We start from the raw sequence: 23,066 nt of genomic DNA on the forward strand, positions 1-23,066 counted from the left end.
GACCACACAGTGCTTTTTTTTTTTTTGTCATTTGCCAGCTTCACCACCATTCACTGTGATAACATCATGCTAGCATTTCTGGGTTACTTTTAATTCCATGCAGGAAAATGATTTGTTACTCCATCTGGGATGTAGTTTGAACCCATGCAGGGGGAATTACTTAGAGTGACGTGAAAAACAATCCTCTTCCTCAGACCCTCTAAATCAGATGAATGTTCATCTAGGAGGGGAGCAGCAAAGCAAAACATTTACCACAAATATCTGTTGAGATCTGCTGAACGAGACAAATCTGTAAAAGGCATGAGTTTATTTGACACTGCATTTGTCAACTATGTTGACTGGAACTGTGAACTCAGAAATTAGATTTACACACACCTCCCTTTGTTGCAGTGATATCATGATACTACACATTTTACTCTGTAGCTACCCATCTTCAACCAGTTTAGGAAAATGGCTCAATATTTCATCTCCATCTAATGGAAGACAGTTTTCACTTTTTCTGACAAAGAAATTCACGAGAGGTCATTTCAACAAAGTTTTAGCGGTACATGGTCGAAGCAATGTTGGAATTAATTTGAATTTCATCGATGACAGATCAAGTAGAGGATGTCTGAATGCTGCTTGAGAGGAAGGCAAACAGTTTGAGTTGACGCTCCTCCACTAACAATATTCAACAACAGAGCACCATCACTCAGCTTTTGTATCAGCTGGTCAAGGCTTTCAGGATTCAAACCCATTAGTTCTACACTGCTTGACAAACCTGACTCATTAAAGAGCACAGATTATGCTATTTCCCAGTTTAATATATTCGAATTGAAAATTTGCCTCAACATTTTTGGAGTTGAGAAGCTCCACAAACTGGCGACCAGTCACTGTGACCTGGCTGGAGCTCTCTCAAGAGACCGGTCTCGTAGACAAGAGACTTGTATTTCCCTGTTGATGGATGGTTTGAATATCATAAAAAAAATGTCCATTAAAAAAATCAACAGAACCTGTGATTATCTGCCTTGTTCTCCTGTGGGGTGTTTTGTTTGGTGTATTATTATTTTTGTTATTATCATTATTATTACTAAAACTGTCTGATAAGTAAGTCTCTTGCCAAGACAATTGGTAGCCTCCAATAAACAAGAAATATGGGAACATGTAAAATAAAACATAACAACAATTATATAACAAAAATTAAAATAAAATTAAAATATTTTCACATCGTAGGAAAGAGTGTCTTCTCAGCATTGCGATGTGCACTAACCAAACTCTTCCCGGTGCCCTGCCCAAGTAAGTATCCCTTGATAGAAGTGTGCTCCTGGCCAAAACCTGAGCTCGTTTTTTGTTATTTACCAAACCAAATATACATATATCATACACCAAAAACTCCAGCGTCTTCTGCTCAACCTAGCAATACCAAGTGTGAAACAAAGCGAGGCCTACTTTGGACGCTAGCACTGTTGGAACTGACCCTCTGATAGGACGTGTACCCCTGGCTACTCTGAGGGTTGTAGCATCCAAAATAGAGGTCAGATTGCTTTGACTCTAGTACCATTCGAGTCAGCAGAAAACGCTGAACAAGTTTAATGTATAATATGTGTATTTTTGTTTCAAATTGTGGGATTGTCCCACAATTTGAAACAAACACAGAACTAAATGGCTATTTGCTAGCAGATCCAAACAGAAATGTCTTGGTCTACAATGACTTTATCGGTGTCTTCGTTCCCACATGTATAGACAAAAAAACATACACATATACATCACAAACGTCAAGATTTTCTGCTGAATCGAACAGTACCAGGGTCAAAGCAATTGGACCTCTACTTCTGACACTATGACCCTCGGAGCAGCCAGGGGTCCTTTGCACAACATCGCCTTCCTCTCTACCAAGCTTTATTCGAGGTTTCCTGCCTCCTGTCTACCTAGCATTGATTGCGAGTGGGCCAAACTAGCCAGCAGGCGGGTATTATGAAATTGTGCTACACATTGATGTAGGTGAGTAATGGTAGAAAAAGCTGGACAACAAACGAGGCATTTCAGGCAACTCAGAAGCAGTGTTTTCTGTTGGACAGAATAACTCCCTTTGGCGTGGACTTCGGGCTTTGTAACTCTGCAGACATCTTACATGCACCTCCCAGCCATATAACACACTAAAGGAAGGGCAAAAACTCCAAAAGAATATAGGCTCTTTAAAAAAATGGAAAAATACAAAAAAATACACTCATTATTGAGAATCTAAATTCTACAAACACCTTGCCACAGCGATCTACCTCAATTCATAATAGTACGCACGCAGACACACAACACACACACACACACACAAGCTGTAGAAGTTGATCAGGGCCATGTAATTCAGGACACTGAAACAACTGCTAATAGTTCTCCATCTAAGGTGAATACTGCAGACATAGATGGAGAACTATGAACTTTAACATCTCACTTTCCTTCTTGTTATATCTACTTTCTTTCTAATTGTCTCCTGCCAAGTGGCTACCTCTAAAGGTCTTATAATTGCATTTATAGCATGTTATTCTCTACATCACTGTTTATTTCATGATATCCTTACCCTCTCTGGCCAATAGTTCCCCATCTAGGTCTACGGTTAACATTATTTAAAGACTCAACTGCTTTCTGCCATATCGGCTTTTACTATTTTTTATGCTACATGGACAACTTAATCTTGGCTAACTATGTGTGCGATCACTGGTTAAGTATTTAAATCCTCTAGCTATAAGCCATAATGGGGCCATTAGCTTGTGCCGTCAAGTTGAAACGTCACAGGCCTCCAAGAACAGCTGCTAATTTCAGAGAATATTTTTCATTTGCCAGTCAAGGTTTACTCTGAACATGTGTTTTTATTAAACCGTTTAAATGGCACCCTCAGTACACCAAAGGGCCATTACCTCTGGGACGGCAACGCTTTCACCATCGGACATTCATCATTACGCTCGGCAGATATCAGCTGTGAGGCTCTCAGAGGTTCAGTTTTACCACACGTTATTTTCTCCATTTACAGGCTCCCTCTTGGTCACATTATCCATAGACATAATATCTCCTCCTACTAATATGCTGACAATATGCAACCGTACCCATAAAATCTATTAATTCAGAGAGCAATAACGTGTACCTTATACCCTGGAGTAAAACAAATGAAAAATTGATTATTTGCCCCCCCCCCCCCCCCATACTATCATAAATATTCAAAATTATCTCAGTACTCCATCTGTGAGCAATCATAAAGCCAGCTGCTGGAAGCGTAGGAGTCATCATTGGTTCTGACCTAACCTTTGATGTTCAGACAGGAAGGTTGTGAAGTCCTGTTTCATCATTTTAGAACCATCACATAGTGAAAATTATTCATGCTCTTCTTCCCCCTCGCCTAGATTACTGTGCCACTCTTTGCTACTGCCTACATGAAAATCCCCTCCACTGCCTCCAACCTGTACAAAATTCACTTACGGTTGGAAACGATGTGAACAGAAAATACATCATTCAGAGCCTGACATAATTTCAACGATTATGTGTTATTTTAAGACAGCCTATTATTTTGCTGTTCACTTTTGAACCCTGCATAAATTGGCTCACAGCTGTATCTCAGCACCTCTTCTAACCTCGTATAACCTCGGTATGCATGCTTCAATTAAAAAATAAAGCGTTTTTCAGAGAGGGGGCCAGTGAAGGAAAGTTCCTTTCAGCGTCACCATGAACAGATTTGAGGAAATAGCTTGACTGTGTTCGCCTTTATCCACATTTGCCTCTTTGCATACTCATTACAAATACTTCATGTTTATGATCCCACCCCTCTCTATGTCAGTTTCTCACCCCATCTTTAGCTGTTTAGAAAATTTATGAATGACTGCATTCACATGGACCCTAATATTCCACTAATAATCAGAATAATAGCCCAATCAGAGTAAAAATGCCTCATGTAACTACCTCAATCAGAAGAGACCAGCCAGATCCAGCCCGATGGGGAGGAATTTTCAATAGGGTTAAGAGGGGTGGTGTAAACGTTTGATATCCATTCAAAGGGAAAATATTACCGCCTAATAACCATGTAAACGCTTAGTCCAATTGTTTCTCTCTGGTTGGAATAAATATTGTAGCGAATTCAGGGGGCAGCCGGGAATTGAACCCGGATAGCCCACACCACGGGCGACTGCACTAACCAGTCAACTAAAGGGTCTGACCCATTAACCAAGGGCTTGCGAGTCTAGGCATCCATGGTCATTACACTACCCCCCTCCTTCAGGAAGCGTGGACCAGCTCCCTCACACCTCTGGGCGCATGCGCTTCTGATGGCCTCACGGTCTCATCATCCCACGTCTGACACCAATGTAGCGAATTCAGGGGGCAGCTGGGATTCCGCCGCAGTCGGGAAGTGATCCCAGGACGCCCGCATCACGGGCGGCTACGCTAACCAGTCAACTAAAGGGTCTGACCCGTCAGCCAAGGGCTAGTGAGTCTAGTCATCTGTGGTCATTACACTACCCCCCCCCCTTCGGGAAGTGCGTCCCCGCGCTTCAGCGCTCAGCCCCCCTCACACCTCTGGGCACATGCGCTTCTGATGGCCTCACGGTCTCATCATCCCACTTCTGACACCAATGTAGCGTATTCAGGGGGAAGCCGGGAATCCGCTGCAGCCGGGAATCAAACCCGGATAGCCCATACCCCAGGCGACTACGCAAACCAGTCAACTAAATGGTCCAACCCGTTAGCCAAGGGCTAGCAAGTCTAGTCATTTGTGACCATTACACTACCCCCCTTCTTCAGGAAGTGCATCCCCGCGCTTCAGCACATCAACTTCATCACGCCTCTGGGTGCACGCGCTTCCGATGGCCTCAGGGTCTCACCACCCCACTTCTGACACCAATGTCGCAAATTCAGGAGCAGCTGGGAAGCGAATCCGGGTCACCTGGGCTGCGGCAGACTCCCCCCTGAATCTACTCATATATTTTCGTAATGTGTGTGTGTGTGTGTGTGTGTGTGTGTGTGTGTGTGTGTGTGTGTGTGTGTGTGTGTGTGTGTGGTGTTGGTGTAGATAGCGGGACCAAAAACTAAAGCACTTATGATCCTAATTCTTTTTGGAGGTGGTAGGTATTGTCTCAGAGAGTAAGGGAAAAATCCCAGAAAATTAAAATTATGCATAATTATGCATAAATATGCAAAATATGAATTTTTCTAAAAATGGCTAAAAACCACTTTTCTCGGCATTTCAGAGATTCTGAGCATCTTTGATTTTTTCACCTATATAAAAAAAAATTTCTGGGACAAATGTTTTGGCATTATGCAAAATTTATGCATTTTTGCAAAAATGCCCTTATGATCCTAATTTTTTTGGGAGGTGGTAGGTATTGTTCCAGAGAGGACCAGAAAAATAGCAGAAAATTAAAATATAATTATAATAATTATGCATAATTATGCAAAATACACATTTTCTAAAAATGGCTAAAAACCACTTTTCTCGGCATTTCAGATGATTCTGAGCATTTGGGGGGAGGGAGTTGGAGTGGGGGGAGGTAAACCACTTTTCTCGGCATTTCAGATGATTCTGAGCATTTGGGGGGAGGGAGTTGGAGTGGGGGGGGGGTTTAGGGGCAGGGGGAAGGCGGTTAGCTGGCAGGATGAAGAGGAGGGAGATTTAGACGGGTGGATAACCAAACCACTACATTGTAGTGGGGTTCTTCTAGTTCACTACAATATATTCGTTCTGCACATGTTTGCTCAACGTGCAGGTAACATTAAGTGATGTGAACGAGTCTGTTCCTGTACTATAAAAGTGACCGACACGCTGCCCCACTTAACTGACCGACCGGCTCAATTCACGGCCATACATCGGTTTTTATTGATTCCATTAATAGTTTTGTGACTTAAACTGACCTTCATTTTTAATTTCGTATACATGTTGAGATGAAACCATGTCAGCGTAAGCTTGCTTTGCACCCTGTCAGCCTGCACAGCCTGGCTTTAACAAGCGTTAAGAGCCAATAAAGTTGTTTAACCAGCTTGCACATTCTGTTGCCGCTGTTTGTGAACGTGAGGTCGCAGCCTTGTTTCAGTCATCCTAACTGAATTGTCCACCTTCATTTTTCAAAATACACAACTGTGTCAGATGATTATGGTATCACGATATCTCTGGTATATCTATGGTATTATGAGATCCCTATGGCTGTATGGGTAATAAACCTTGTCATACTTTCTTCATAAATTGTCATTGTATAATGCCCTGCATGAAATTGTATGTAACATTATTCAGCCGAAGTTTTCCCCATGTTTTCCAATCATGATTGCTGCTTAATTCAAAAGAACAGCTGAAATGAAAATACTGTTCCCAGGACATGATGTGGGCCCATCTTGAAAATTGTATTAACAGGCGGAACCAATTCTTCTTCTTCTTCTTCTTCTGCTATATTTCTGGCAGATTAGACCTTTACAGTGGATGGAGCGAGCCACTTTACGCATGTCAAAAAAGTTATATACTGATGAAATGTTTTGGGGCATGTAAACGCACATCTGATTGGATCACTTTATTTAGCTTCCATGTAGATAGTTAAGTTGGAATCTCTAATCAGAATGATTTCGATCGAGTTGAAGAAATATTGTCCATGTAACCGCAGCTACTGATTTGAAGGATGTAGAACAATTAAGTGTAGCCATAGATGGATCTAGCATGGACATTCCTAACTTAAGACCAAAAGGGAAAATTCCCTGGTTTTCAACCTTATCTCTGTCTATCTGCAACAGGGATGGCACACGAAAAACACCTTCAGTATTTCCCGATCGTTTCTTCATCTCTAGCGTGACAGTGAAGCCGAAATTTTTTTGTAGTCACCAAGTGACGTAAGTTGGCGGAAAAACTACAGCCTAGCACGGTTTCTACCACTAAACTACTCTAAAAACACTGTTCGAAAAACACTACCTCACTCTTGGCTAGTACATTTCCAATGGTGGAAATGACGTCCCACACTAGTGCAGAGGAGTTTATGGAGGACAATACAGAAGCTTATGTAAAATGCATTATGGTATACTATGTCAGCATTGTGGGAAAGACTGTGTGCAGGACAATGTCGATTTCTCCGTCAATATAGTACGCAGTGGACTTTATTGTGTCAATCGACTACTACTGAATGCACATACACAAAACCATCAGAGAAATTTCTCTTTTTGGTGGCCTGGCATTGCGCATCAGCCTATCTACAATCTGGAATACCCTCCCCAGAACACCATCCATCCATCCATCCATCCATTATCCAAGCCACTTATTCTGATCTCAGGGTCGTGGGATGCTGGAACCTATCCCAGCAGTCATTGGGCGGCAGGCGGGGATACACCCTGTGCAGGCCGTCAGTCCACCACAGGGCTGACACACACATTCACACCTAGGGACAATTTAGTACGGCCGAGTCACCTGATCAACATGTCTTTGGACTGTGGGGGGAAGCTGAAGCACCCAGAAGAAACCCATGCGGAGAACATGCAAACTCAACACAGAGGATGACCCGGGCCGACCCCCAAGGTTGGACTACCCCGGGGCTCGAACCCAGGACCTCCTTGCTGTGAGGCGACCGCCCTAACCACTGCACCACCGTGCCGCCTCCCCAGAACACCAGGCTGGCAAAATCAGTGCTGTCATTTTTTTTTTCTCAAAATAATTTTATTGCTTTTCACACAGGAAGGCAAATGCATTTATACAGTAGAATTAAGAATGATTGTGTTAGCAGTGGAACAATAAAGACAACAGTGTTATAATTGTCCTGCTAGTGATACAAAAACCCATCCCTCAAAGCAAGCCCACCCAATTCTCGAAACCCCCCACCCCACCACCCATCCCATGAACCCCCCTCCCCACCACCCATCCCATGAACCCTCCTCCCCACCACCCATCCCATGAACCCCCTTCCCCACCCTCCACTCCAGTCCCCCCCCCCTGCCCACTATCCCACCAGTTCCCCTGGGGTCACATTCATACACACACATTCATTTCAAGGGAGAGGGGAAGGAGGAGAAAAAAAAAAGGGGGCCAACTAAAGACAGTTGAGAGAAAACATGGTAAACGAAGAGAGATGGGAAACTAAAAGGAATAAAATAAGGATAACATGAAAAGAGTGAATAATGAATAATAAAAAAGAGGGGGGGGGTCAGCTCTGATCAGTCAGTTTCTTCATTGATAGTTAAGGTGTCAATGTGTTCTAAGAGGGGTTGCCAAGTTTTACGGAATGTCTGTAGAGAACCCTTTAATGAGTATCTAATTTTCTCAAGCTTGGTGCAGTGTAGTATCTGCTGAATCCAGCTATTGTGAGTGGGAGGGGAAGAGTGGGTCCATTTAAGAATTATGAGCCTTCGGGCAAGTAGAGTAGTAAATGCAATAACTTGGTTTGTGGCCTTAGGAAACATAGGTTGGGATTCGGCAATTCCAAGGAGGGCAGTGAGAGGGACAGGGTCTATCACTGTCTCCGAGACGGTACTTAATGTATCAAAAATGTTTGTCCAGAATTCAGCAAGCCGCGGACATGACCAGAACATATGTATGTAATCAGCTGGAGACTGTTTACATCTGTTACATGAGTCTGTTCTGTCTGGATAAATCCTAGCTAGTCTAGCGTTGGTATATGGGACTCTATGTAAAACCTTACACTGCAATAAACTGTGTCTTGCACATATAGAAGAAGTTTGTACAAGGTCTAGTGCCTGCCACCATTGCTCATCTGTCATAGTGGTCCCAAGGTCCTGGTCCCAAGCGGCTCTCAAGGATTCTAGGTGAGTTGGGTTTAGTCTGAGTATGTTATTGTATAGGATTGAGATGAGACCCTTATGACTAGCGTCTGGACACAGAAACGAGTCTAACTGTGTTTCTGGTGGGCGACCAGGGAACTGTTTTTTAACAAAGTGCCTGATTTGGAAGAAGCGGAACAGGTGGGTGTGTGGAAGGTTAAATTCTGTTGACAGCTGTGCAAAGGAGGAGAAAACACCATTAGCGTACAGATTGTAGATGGTTAATAGTCCTTTTTCTGACCAAATTTGGAACACTGGATCAGAGCAAGATGGTAAGAAGAGGTGGTTTCTATATACTGGGGCTAGACCCGTTGGAGAGTGCAGGCCAAACTGCTTCCTAAACTGGTTCCAGATCCTTCAAGTATTTGTGACTACTGGGTTCTGTGATATTTTTCTAGCTGAGGGGGGTAACTGCAAGCAGACCACCGACCAGAGTGAGAGACGTGCAGAGGCCAGCTCCATCTGTGCCCAGAGAGGCAGGTTATCCTGTGCCGCCGTGGTTTTCCAGAAGAGAATCTTACCGATATTACACGCCCAGTAATAGTAGCGGATATTTGGCAAGGCCAGACCACCTTCACACTTGGGGAGTTGAAGGGCTGAGCTTTTGATACGTGCCCTTTTACTGCCCCACAGAAATGAGTTAATCATCTGATTGAGTGTAGAAAAAAAAGATTTCTTGATGAAAATCGGGATGTGGAGGAACACAAAGAAAACGAGGAGCAACTGTCATTTTAATCAGATTTGCGCGTCCTGAAAGTGATAGAGGGAGGGAGGACCACCTAGACAGGTCAGACCTAAGACGATCTAACAGGGGTTGGACATTTTTTGCGAATAGCTCAGTAAAAGATTTGGTGAAGAAGACTCCTAAGTATTTGAATCCCTCGGTGACTCGTCTAAAGGGAAATGGAGCCTGGGGGAGTCTCTCCGCGGGAGGGTTAATAGGTAGATATTCACTTTTCTGGAGGTTAAGTTTGTATCCAGAAAGCTTTTTGAATTGTTCCAGAATGTTCAGGATTACGGGAATGGAAGACAGTGGGTCGGAAACGTAGAGCAGCAAATCGTCAGCGTATAAGGACAGTTTATGAGACACCCCAAACCGTGTAATGCCCTTAAATCTGTCCTCTCCACGGAGCCAAATGGCTAGTGGTTCCACGGCCAAGGCGAACAATAATGGGGATAATGGACAACCTTGGCGGGTGCCGCCGTAGAGCGAGAACTGGCTTGATCTAGTGCCATTAATATAGACTGACGCTACAGGGGAGGAGTACAGGACTTTTATCCAAGAGACAAAATTGGCACCTAGACCAAATTTTTCAAGTATGTAAAACAAGTACCCCCACTCCACCCTGTCAAACGCCTTTTTCGCGTCTAAGGAGAGCACTATTTCAGGGGAGTCGGTGGCGGAGGAAAAGAGTATATTAAACAACCTTCTAGTGTTAAAAAAGGATTGTCTTCCGTGGATGAAACCCGTCTGATCGGGGTGAATCAGAGCTGGCACGACTTTTTGGAGACGACATGACAGAACCTTGGCCAGTATTTTTAAGTTCACATTAAGAAGAGAGATCGGCGTGTAACTGCCACAGAGGAGTGGGTCCTTAGACTTTTTGAGCAGCAGTGTAATTGAAGCCTCTGATAAAGTAGAGGGCAAACAGCCTACTAAGAAGGCATCATTGTAGACCCTCACTAAGATTGGGGCGAGTACTTTTGAAAAGGTTTTATAGAACTCAGTGGTGTAGCCATCAGGCCCAGGTGCCTTACTGCTTTGTAGTGACTTTATTGCATCCTTAACTTCTAGAATTGTTATGGGAGCGCCCAGCTCGCTAGAGTCATCCACCTGGGGAAGAGTCAATAGATCCAGGATTCAAGTTGTCCCAGTCAAACAGTGATGACTCGGATGAGTATAATTTAGAGTAGTATTCAGAGAAGACGTTACTAATTTTTTATAGGGTCTGTTGTGACCTCGCCAGTGTGTGACTGTATTTTAGGTATCAGCCGGGATGTACTTTCCGCACGTGCTTGGTATGCAAGAAGTTTTCCTGGCTTATCTCCCTGTTCGAAAAAGCGCTGTCTGGTACGCAGGAGGAGTCTCTCAACTTGACCGGTTGATAGTAAATCGTACTGCGATTGAAGTTGAAGCCGTTTTGTATATAGAGCTGGAGAGGGGTTCTGTGAGTATTGTCTATCCAGTTCTCATATTGCATCTGAAATTTCTATCAATTTTGAACGTTCTTGCTTCTTGAAATGGGAGACAAACGAAATTATATGTCCGCGGAGGCACGCCTTAAAGGACTCCCAAAGTGTGCCACTACTAACATCTGATGTGTCATTTATGTCAAAGAAGACCTGAATTTGTGTAGCAAGAAAGCTTTTAAAATCCGGCTCAGCTAATAAATGTGTATTAAATGTCCATGGTTTGGAAGGTGGTCTGCCATGAGGGAAATTAACCTCTACAGATGTGGGGGCGTGGTCAGAGATAACTATGCTGTGATAGTCACAGGAGCGAACATTGTGAGTTAGATTATTATCAAGTAAAAAGAAATCTATCCGTGAATAAGTGTGGTGAACATGTGAGAAGAATGAGTAAATCTTGTTGGAGGGGAATTTAGTTCTCCAAGGGTCTATTAAGCCCAGTTGCTCAGCATGATATTTTAAAATGTTGGCGGACTTTGACGTTGTTGAGAGTGTGGAGGATGACCTGTCTAGTACTGTATCCCGAACCTGATGGAAGTCCCCACCAATGATAATATAGTGATCATTGATATTAGGTAAGGAGGAGAAAAAATTAGACATGAATTTGTCGTCATTCTAGGTTGGAGCATACAGTGAGGCCAGGACCACGGGAGTATTCTGTAATCTACCTGTCACTATAGCATAACGACCATTGGTGTCGGTTATGGTGGTGACTGGTTCAAAAGCCACATTCTTGTTTATAATAATTGCGGCACCTCTAGCTCTCTCAGAGAAATCTGAGTGGAACAGGAGTCCCATCCATGATCTTTTGATTCGAGAAATGTCTGAGGTGCTGATATGTGTCTTCTGTAAAAAACAAAGGTCACCTTTAAGATGCTGCAAGTGACTGGTCACTTTGTTAGCTTTGAAGGCAGTATTCATCCCTTTAACATTCCAGGAGATGAAGCGGATGTTTCTACCACTCACTGACATGGTTCCCTAAGTCGTACCTGTACCTGAAATTGAGCTGAGAGGGGGGGGGGGCAAAAAAGGGGGACCAACACGCATCACACACACACACACATACTCACCCCAGGGGGACCCCAGTCCCGCAGGAAACTGCAAGCTTACGTATCTCCCTGGATACATTCCTTCCTGGCTAAACATATCCTTCCCAGGTTAATCTCCCTCCCCAATGAAATAAAACAATTCCCATCTTAAACCTTTGTATAGAGAAATGTAAAACATAGAACATTGTGTATGAAGAGAGGGAAAGTGGAAAAAAAGACTGTAATGGTCGGTTCTGCCATCCCTTCTCAAACATACCTTTCTCAAATATTAAACTAAATATGGCCAGTCAACTGTGCTGGGTGTAGCATTAACATCAGGCACGGAAGCACCCATTTGTGTACTTACAAGTAACGTAGCCCAACAGTGATCAGAAATGAAAGAAAAATAAAAGCAACATATGAACCAGCATGGAAGCTTTAAGCGCAGTCAGTAATAACATGTTAACGTTAAGTAACCTGTAACGTTGGTAAAATAAACAAGAGGCAGGAGAAAGTAACGTTACCGACATAATAAGTCCAGCGGTGTCAGCTGCGCATTGTTCAGAGTCCAGTGTGGTCGCGATTCTGATTGGAACTGGAAGCGGCCAAACCCGCATATAAGTGAGCTCAAGTCCCAAATATGATGTAAAAAAACAAACATGAAACATTTGGATTTGAGAGAAAAAAAACGCTGTTACCAAACACAACAACGAAGGCTCCATCAAAAGTGTATGCACAGTAGCGTGGGTAAGAACCGATCTCTAGTCTGTGGTGACGTTAGCGTCTGGCTGTGTTCCGCTGGCTAGCCAGCAGCACGCCAGCCAACGCCAATGCTAACGCTAGCGTTAGCCCAAGACTTGCCCGCGCCAGCCAACGTTAGCTATGTTAGCATGTCAAAGCTGGCGAGTCAGCCAAATAGCCGTTTAGCTACCGCGTTACCATTAGCTACATACCGTATCGGAGCGACGTGGAGTGTCTGGTTTATGGAGCTGATTTACGAGTGACTGCTCAAAAGATATTTCTTAGCTGCATCCACAGACGAAAGCCGCACCCTGTCTCCGTCGTAATCATCAACCTGGCTGGGTACTGGAGGCTGGGCTTGAGACCACGCTGGTAGAGTTGCTCCATCACTTCACGGTAGGGAGCCCGCTGTTCCTGCACATCAGGGCTGTGGTCTTGGTAGAAGGTGATCGGCTTGTTCTGATAGCGGAGCTCTGCTCTGACCCGGGCTCTGTTCTGACCCGGGCTCTGCTCGTCTTCTCCGGGCCTCGCGGAGCACTTTCTCTTTCGTTTGGAAGTTGTGGAACCGAATAATGACAGGCCTCGGTCTTTCGCCCGGTCCTGGTTTCGCTGTCAGCGACCTGTGGGCCCTGTCAAGTTCGGGGGGGTTGGGCAAGATGTCCGTCTCCAGGAGCTGGTGCAGGAATTCGGAGAAAAAAGCGGTTGGTTGTGGACCCTCGACCGATTCTGGGAGCCCAACGATGCGGATTTTGCTGCGTCTGCTCCGGGATTCGAGATCTGCGGTTTTAGCTTTTAATTTGGCGTTACTGGTCATCAGTTCGTTGCACTTAGTTTCCAGTGCCTTCAGGCGATCGTCGGTAGATACAGCGCTTGTCTCCAGAGAGGTGATCCGCTGCCCCTGATCGGTTACCGTTAGCTGTATCATGTCGAGTTTGCTTTCCAGTGGGGAGATGGTCATCTTGAATTCTGCAGAGAGAGCTTCCTTGTGGGTTTCAGGCAGGCTGACAATGGCAGCCATGCTCACAGCGCCATTAGCCATGCAAGTAGTCTGGTCGATGACAGCTTCAGCTTTAGACATGATGGCAGGGTCTTTTTTGTTCCTCTCTAACTTCTTATTTACTAGTTTACCTTCAGGCTTCGATTGGCTCATGTTTTTAGCAAGCTAGCGCAGTTTAAGATGTAATAATTCGAAATGCGTTTGGGAGGAAGAGTGAAGCGCACCTACTCCTCAGCCACTATTACCGGAAGTCTTCAGTGCTGTCATTTTTAACCACATCCTTAGACCTACTTTAAAATGCATGCTTTTATTCAATGACATTTTTTCCATTCTGGTTTCCCTGATTTCGCTGCTGTGTCTTTCGTTCTCATTTCACATCTCATTCATTTCATCTTTCAATCTCTAGATTAAGAACCACTTAATAAACTGTAAATAAAATCAAATGATTCTATACTGATTTTTAACAAATTCAAATAAAGTTCTGTCTTTTCAAAGCTCAGAAAACTTCATAGCACTGAGAAAGTTCTTCTTAGCCCTTCCTCTGTTGGCTTGCCATAAAGAAGCTGATGCTTTATCCTTCTAGCTACAAGACAAGAACTGTGCTCCTACCTATGAGACAGGTTTCTCTATAGCTGTCAAGTGCATAGATGCTGACTAAATAATGTCACTTATTGTACATATGCATCAATTTTACAAGTCACTGGGTCGTATATTGCTTTTGTAGGACACTGAATACTTAGATAGGCTTTACAGTCTAAGCTAAGTTGCTGCTAAGCATTCAAAGAGAACGAGAGAGAAAGAGAGAGAGAGGGAGAGAGAGATAGTCCACAGACCTAGGTAGAATTGAGAAAAATAGTACATAAAAGCACAAAACTGAATTAAACAACAGTAAAGAATAGATTATTTAAAATCAGATCTATATTGTTTTATTTCTCTCCCTTGCTCTTTGTGGGCTTTCATAGCCATATTTAAAGGAGACCCAGTGATGAATAATACATGGAATAAAACTACACTTTTACATGATTTTGCATGCTTGTGATATGGTGGGGGAGGGAAGGGTAGAGGACTAAGGGAGAGAATATGAAAGAATAAGATGAAGAAAAACAGAAGTTATGGAAAGTGGGACTAAGAGAGCGGGCTGATGACAAAGGAGACACAGACTCATCTGGTGGGGGAAACAAGGAGAGAGAAAAAGGCGATGGAGTGAAAGAGTTCAAGGGAGACAGGAGGAAGTCTGGGGTAGGCTGACAGTTGTGGATTCTCTGAAAAGTGTTTTAAAAAGCAGTTAGCTGCTCAGAAATTGTGGACAATTCAAGGGCAATTAGTTCCAAATCCCTACACCTGTACTCAACAGGCTCAAGCTAATTAAAACAACATTCATTAAAATCCTATACATATGTCCCTTTGGTAGAACATCTTGACCTTTAGCCCACAGATATCTCTGTAAGATGCTCAAGGCACACATTTAATGAGCCTCATGTAAACACTGGAACTCAAAATAATCTAGACTGCTAGATAATCTAGATACCGGAAAAACCAATATACTACATCAGTAGCTAAGACTTGGTAGTAACCATCTTTGCCTTGGTAACAATCCAGGCCCATATTGTGCAGTCCAGTTCAAGAAGCTTTTAAGTATAACATTGATAATCCCATTGACATACATATATATATATATATACACATATATACATATATATATATACATACTCACACACCCACAACCCTATAACAGGTTGTTAAGGTATTTTACTGAGTGCAATTCTCTATGGAATGGGCCAGTAAATTCATGATGTCCTCTATGGTCCCACCTGTCAGGACATGGATAAGTGCAACAACTTCTTGTCTTAATGTGGCTTCTCTGTGAATGTTCATTTTTTAGTATTGCTCAATAAATCCTTATATTATATCCTTAACATACGCAAATGATGAACAGTGTTATTTTATAAACAAATTGCCTCACTGCAGCATATTACGGCATCAGCATGAATTCAGTTTTGAGTGAATGCTAACCTGCAACATTAATGCTAAAACCACTGAAAATGACGGTTAACCCTGATAATAGTAAGCATTTTAGTACAGAATTAGATATTTAACTTTGTGACAGAACATGGTCAATTAAAAAATACATGCAAAGTTTAGTAAGGTTATTTCATTAAAAGGCCGGTACTACAGTTAACTTTCGGTTAAAAAAAAAACAAACAAAAAAACCCCCCCAACATTTTAAACAAAGAATGTGGAGGTGAGAGAATTTCAGCAGAGGCCACAATACTGCAATTAAATACCAGGACTTGAGCTAATATGACCAATAAGAATTTTCAAAACATAAAGCAGCACTTACCAGTCTTCTTCCTCCGCAATGTGGCTTGGCACAGAGAGAGCAGAGACAAGTCAAAAAACAAAACTTTATAAAATTTCTTAAGATGAACAACTGGACACAAGCAAGAACACCAGGCAGAAAAAAAAAACCCTTTGACAGATAACGCAATGATACATAAGCAATTGTATGAGGCATTGTAGATTGTAAATAACGCTTAAATTGTGAATTGCAACTGAGATAAAAATCAATATAAATTACATTTTGGGCAATTGGAGATATAGAAATATATTTGTCAATAAGGTTACCAGAATTGCGTATGCAGGTTGCTTCAAGATGTTGCCCATGTATCATGGCCTATACACGATCAACAGCGAGATTTACACCAAACCCTGATTTATCCAAGACCCTCAAGGAAACAGGTCCTTCAGGTCAAGGGAAATTATGGACCAATTTTATGCAAATGTATGCACATTTAGGCCAACTTGCAACAGAAATTCAAATAAAGTGTTTTAATGTGGCCACAATATATAGGGGATTCTGTTAGTGAAATGGTTGGTTTACATATCTTGAGGGTGAGGTTAAGTAGGATCTAGTGTATGAAGTATCCCATAAAGCATGCCGCCGCTCTTGTTGGCCTGCTGTAGAGGAAAGACCAAGCCAAAGTAATGGTGGTGATACATAGGAAAAGCTTTGAAACCAGTGGAGATAGGGAATATTTCAATCAGCTTGGATGGAGGATAAAAATAAGACAAAATCAACGTGGCTAACAGTCCTTTATAGTACAGGAATATGTGATAAAATACTGCCATTTGTAACTGTCAGACAAACAACCCATCTGCACTGGCTCAAAATAAAACCAAAGTATCAAGGCTTTTAAAGGCTTTCACCTTACATAAAAAAAGCACATTTTCATCTATTAAATGCGTTAAGATGCAGTGGGGGAAATGGCTAGATTTCAAAGGGGTCAGGGTTAGGTGACCCCTCCTGCAACACATAAAACAGTTGTGAATATGAATGAGGATTTGTTTCTGCTCAGTTACAATTTTATGTGTGCTGACCCATTTCCAGCCCCGGTATGAGGAAGCATATACGAACACACTCTAATATACGCATCGGATTTCTGTTTTCTCCTCTTGTTAAAAAAAAAAACTGCACTCAGATTTCGCCTTTTATTATTGAAGTGTATCTTATAAGACTGGCTGAAGTCCCAATTCACACTCTGGTGGAATATATCAAGAGGAACAAAGAGAGAACAGAGAGGAGTTGTAATAGCTCTGGTCTACTTAGATATAAGCTCCATATAGTGTGCTGCATACCTGCATTATCCACTGCAGAAGTAGGAATTAAAAAAATAACATCACTTGCACAAGCCAATGAATGATGTAAATTGGAATTTAATGTAAATTATAAATTCTACATAATGTAAATACTTAAACACACACATACACACACACACACACACACCAGCAAGAGAGGGGAGGGTATTGTTAGGGGTCAGTGTGGGGTGGGTAGTGACCTGAAGGGTAGAGAAGCGGCCATGACAATTAGTTCAAATCTCAGCACCAGCTTGCAAAATCTGGTTATGTGAAATGGACAGGTCACTCCACTTTAAGGGTCCTTATCAGAAAATGCTGGATCATCTTTTACTTTGTAGAAAGAATCTGGAACAATCAAAAAAAACTTTCTTTTTGAAGTGAAAAGGTAACCATTGAGTCAAATTATTCATGACAAATTTGGAGCCAAGTTTTTAACACTTGCCAGGTATCTAGCCGTCAAATCAGGTTACTTTTAGAGCTGGCTCAATAAGTCAGCTCAATTAATTAACAGACAGAATAGAAAACTACATTTACACTTAATACTTACTCGAACAGAGTCAGCAATTAGCAGATAAATGTGAATGCTATCAATTGGCATCATAGAGTGCTCCATAGTTAATTATATCATAGACAAGAGTCCATGTCAAGTGCATTTAGTGTAGGTGCACCTTTGCACATCAAGGGGCAAAGAATAGGATTATGAAAATACAAAGTAGATTAACATTGCCACAAGGCTGAACAATAGGCAAATTTAGTCCAATTAGAGAAAAGAGCTCAATAGCTATTGTGTTTAAGAATGGGTACAATAACAATAACAGTCAGCACCAATACAATTTTATAGCAAAGTGTCACCCGTGACCACTTTAAGAATTGAGGTGGGCCTTTCTTTAAGGAATTAAACAAGTCAGTAGCTCTGATGGAGACTGGGAGTTTGTTCTATCTTTGTTTGGCCAGGTGAGATAAGTGTGGACCTCAAGCTAGTCACTTTGGTAGAGGGAACAGATAGTGGCACACCAGAGGTAGAAAAAACAGGTCAAGTAAGAGGTCAAGTAAGAGGGACAATCTTCCTCTCAACCATGAGGGAACAGTTGAGAGGAAGATTATCCTTTAATAGATTAACTATTAGTTACAAACTTCACCTCCAGTTTGCAGACCCTGTGACCAGTTGGAAGGATAGAATACAATAGCTATATGCCCCATTCTCCTGATTTGCATATCAATTCCCTATCCCACCCTTCTCAAGTCCCAGTTTTCACTGGACCCTCTGTTAGCATAACTCTTATTACTGTCACCAACGTATGTCACCGAGGCCATTCTAATCATAACACCTGCAATATCCTCTGTTTAAAAAATGTTTCACCACTGCCTTCAAATTGTGACCCTGTCCAAGGTCCCATGTCCACTTTGATGTTGTGTTCTACCTTCTCAATGTTAGGTCTCTTGTAAATAAGACTTTTATTTGTCAAGATGTTATATCAAACAACGTTGACTTCTTTCTTATCGCTGAGTCATGGCCAAGTCCTAGTGATCATGTCCCTTTAATTTAAACCTCCCCCCCAGATTTATTCTTCTTCCATCAGCCTAGACTGTCCGGTTGTGGGGGTGGTATAACAGTCATTCATAGAGACATTTTTAAGTGTTCCCCAATTTCTCTTGGTAGTTTTGCTTTCTTTGAGATTCCTAGCTTTATTTTAAAGGGTAAGGCCCCTTTATTGTGTGTTTTAATTTACAGACCGCCAAGACTAAACGCTGGTTTTATTCAAGAATTTTCTGATTTACTATCAGTTATAATGCCCCAAACTGATGACAGAGTTCTTACTCTTGGTGATTTTTTTTTTAAAGTTTTCCTCATCTTTCTCCGCAATTGTATCTGTGACCAATTACCTCACTCTTCCAAGCCTTCCCAGTCTCTGCTCCACCCACTCTGCCAGTCCAGGGAGGGCTGCAGACTACCACATGTCTCCTCTGATATATGTGGAGTCGCCAGCCACTTCTTCTCACCTGACAGTGAGGAGTTTCACCAGGGGGACATAGCACGTGGGAGGACCATGCTATTCCCCCCAGTTCTCCCTCCCCCTGACAGGTGCCCCAACCAACCAGAGGAGGCGCTAGTGCAGCAACCAGGTCACATACCCATATCCGGTTTCCCACCCGCAGACACGGCCAATTGTGTCTGTAAGGATGCCCAATCAAGCCGGAGGCAACAGCAGGATTCGAACTGGGATCCCCATGTTGGTAGGCAATGGAATAGACTGCTACGCTACCCGGACATCCACTCTTGGTGATTTTAACATCTATATTTGCTGTCCCATTCCTTATTTGACCCCTGATTTTATTCATATTTTTGAACTGTTTAATATTGTTCAGTGTCAAAGTTTCTAGTCACAACAAGGGTCATACCTTTGACCTTGTGCTGTCTTATGGGTTGTCTCTGGATAATTTACACTTGCTAGACATCCCTGTCTCTGACTATAAAGAAGTTATTTTTCAGACCCAGCTCCCTCCTTCTGTACTTCAGCCCCACACCTCCATCCATTCTTGCTCTCTCAATTTACACTCAGCTCAGTGTTTCTGCCAGACCCTCTCAGCTGCTTCCCCTAGTGCTTTTAAGCAACCTCGTTATGCCACTGATGAGTAAGTTTCCAATTTTAATGAATACTGCTTGAATATTCTTGAGTCTACTGTACCTTTTGTGAAACAGAACTCCCTGCCTTGGATTAATGACCATACAAAGGGACATTAAAAGGCAATGCAGAAAAGTGGAATGCAAGTCAAAAAAGAATAAGCTTGTGGTTTCGCTAGACACTCAAAGGGTTAATATCAACATATCAGAGTGCTGTGAAAAATGCCAGGGATTGCTATTTTTTCTAACCTAATTTCTAGCCAGTGTCACAATCCCTGGGTCCTATTTCAGACCATTGATTTAGTGCGCAATCCCCCTTCCAGTCAGATAATAGAAGCCTTCAGTGGAAAATGTAATGAGTTCCTCAATTATATTATAAATAAAATAGAGAGGATTAGGCAGCAGATTTCCCCTGTGTCCAGAACCCTTTGCATCTCCTCTGATCCCCCTGCCTTGCCAACCCATTTTGGGCGCATCTGTCATCCTCAAAGGATACCATATTCCACATGAAATCTGCATGCCCTTTAGGGAGGCATCCCTACCAGGCTCCTGGGAGATGTATTTGAGACAGTTGATGCTGCCATTCTACAAACTACAATTTCTATCAAAAATTCTAGAAAAGAGCATTTCCTCACAACTAATCTCTTTTATGAATAACAATAAAAAAAATTTTGAGGAATTCCAATCAGGCTTTTGTGCTCTACTCAATACCGAAACAGCTCTTGTCCAGGTCATAAATGATCTACTGCTTTCTGCTGATTCTGGTGACTGTTCTGCTGACTATTTTAATTAACTGTCTTAAAAAAATGGGTTGGCATCAGGGGCTCAGCTCTTAATTGGTTTCGCTCCTATCTCACTGATAGAAGTTTTTCTGTTATAGGCAAAGCCCCTTCCTCTTTTGCACCCCTCTCTTGTGGTGTTCCTCAGGGGTCAATTTTGGATCCCTTATTATTTTCAATTTACATGCTTCCATTGGGGGATATGATCTGTAAACACGATGTCCAGTTCCAGTGCAATGCGGATGACAATCAGCTCGATGTCCTATAAGCCTGGTGAGGCAGGTAACTCGGTCCATGTCATGTCGTGCCTCACTGACATTAAGTGCTGGATGTTTTAGAACTTCCTCCAGTTTAATGAAGCACAATCCGAGATTCTTCTATTTGGCCTCCCAAATGCTATCAGCTCTCAGTAGTCTAATCTTGGCAGCCTGTCCACCAATGTTAAGTTTGCTTCCCATAATATGGGTGATTATTGACCCTAATCTCTCTTTTGATGGCCAAATAACAAGAGTTGTACAATCGTGTTTTTTCCAGATGAGAAACATCACTAAAATTAGGTCCTTCATTTCTTTTCCGTGCTTTTATTTCTTCACATTTTGATTACTGTAATTCCCTATACTTGGGGCTGAGTCAGAAAGCCACTTCCCACCTACAGCTGGTACAAAAGTTTTAAGTTTAACCATTTTTAGCTAACTCCAGGAGTTGAGACCATATTACAGCCACCCTTGCCTCTCTTCATTGGTTGTCTGTAGTTTTTAGAGTTGATTTTAAGATTTTATTGATAACTTTTAAAGCTTTACAAGTTCAGGCTCTCAGTGACATTTCAGATCTGTTAATCCCCTTTGTGCCTGAGTGTAGCCTGACATCCTTGGGTAGCGGTCTCCTGGTTGTTCCTAAAACACCTTATCATCAAAGGTGACCAGGCTTTTGCTTTCCGGGCCCCTCAGTTGTGGAAATCCCTGCCTGAAAATCTCAGACTAGCAAAATCAATGACATCATTTAAATTTATTTTCATAACGCTTATGTAAAAGCTTTTTACAGTAGCTTTATTTTATTTCAATTCATTTTATTTCTTGTAATTGTTTTGTCTAACAAATTGCTCTCTTCCCCTTTGTTCTTATTTTGTGTTATTTGTTAGTGCTTTCTATTTTATTCTCTTACAATGTTTTATTTGTGTGCAATTTTTAAATATGTTTTATTCTTTCGGTTAAGTACTTTGTAACCCTGTTTCAAAAAGTGTTATACAAATAAAGTTTATTTATTTATTTAAGCACGGGATTAAATATTAATGTGGGATTGCATATATGGTGGTTCAGTTCCTTGAACTGATTAGAGCGCCAACACCAGGGTTTTCACTTTTATGTAGAAAACAACAAGTAGCCAATGTAAGGACACAGACAGGAGTGACGTGCACAATGAGGTAGTTTAAAAACCAAGCATGCAGCATCATTTTGGATTCTCTGCAGTGGCTGGTTTGCATGGGCTGGGAGACCAGCGAGAAGTGCATTGCAGCAGTCTGACTGCAAATGAACTAGAGCCTGGACCTCTGTCACAAAGCTGGTGGCCACAGGAAAAAAAAATACACAAGAAGCAAAACTGCTTCAGGATTCAGCTTTGTGAAAATGCTCTGCCTATATTTCAGTTCAGTGATACTCTTAGTGTTAAATGCAGTGGTATTCACTGAAAACGAAGAGTATGCAAAGAATTTGAGGTTTTGCCTGTCAAAATACCCAACCTGCCAGCACAAAAACCTGCTCAGACAACACCAGCTCAATTGCTAATCATAAAAGTGAAAATAATCATCAAATTATTGCCATCAAAATACCAGAAAATACTGGGACATTATCATTTTTGTGTGTGTGTGTGTATCACCCACCCCCAATATAAATCACCTCGACCAGTAGAAAGGCAGCATGAGTCACCCACTTGCACTAACTGGCTCTTGACACTACATTACAATTTCAGCCATTACAGACTTAATTTTATGCTGACAAACTAGGCTTGTAAAGTACCCTAATAGGAATCATAAAACTCTGGACAGGGCATACAGAACGAAAATGAACCACATTCCTTCTATATTATTGCTTGGAAAATGTAATTGATTTTAAAGGGTTCCAACTCTTTTTAGGAAATATCTTTTCCATGACTTTTCAAAGACATTTTCCATACCTTCTGGTTGGATATGCATGATAGCCATTGCTCACAGAAAGTAATATTATTCAGAATCATAGATCAGTGGAAGCCTCACTACGATCCTTATAAATAGACAGACAAACTGGCAGACTGACTGACAAACAAATATACACACCATTCTA

At 42.1% G+C, this 23,066-nt stretch overlaps 1 protein-coding gene across 1 annotated transcript in view; it reads right to left on the reverse strand.

Annotated features, from left to right (window-relative positions):
- Window positions 1–23,066, reverse strand: part of shank2b (SH3 and multiple ankyrin repeat domains 2b) — a 251,559-nt gene that overhangs the window by 30,244 nt on the left and 198,249 nt on the right. Inside the window, 1 exon segment of the mRNA XM_056282438.1 lies at window positions 6,357–6,382. Coding sequence (XP_056138413.1) covers window positions 6,357–6,382 — 26 coding nt within the window.

The sequence above is a fragment of the Lampris incognitus genome, chromosome 6 (genome assembly GCF_029633865.1).
Source record: "Lampris incognitus isolate fLamInc1 chromosome 6, fLamInc1.hap2, whole genome shotgun sequence".
Lineage (NCBI taxonomy): Eukaryota > Metazoa > Chordata > Actinopteri > Lampriformes > Lampridae > Lampris > Lampris incognitus.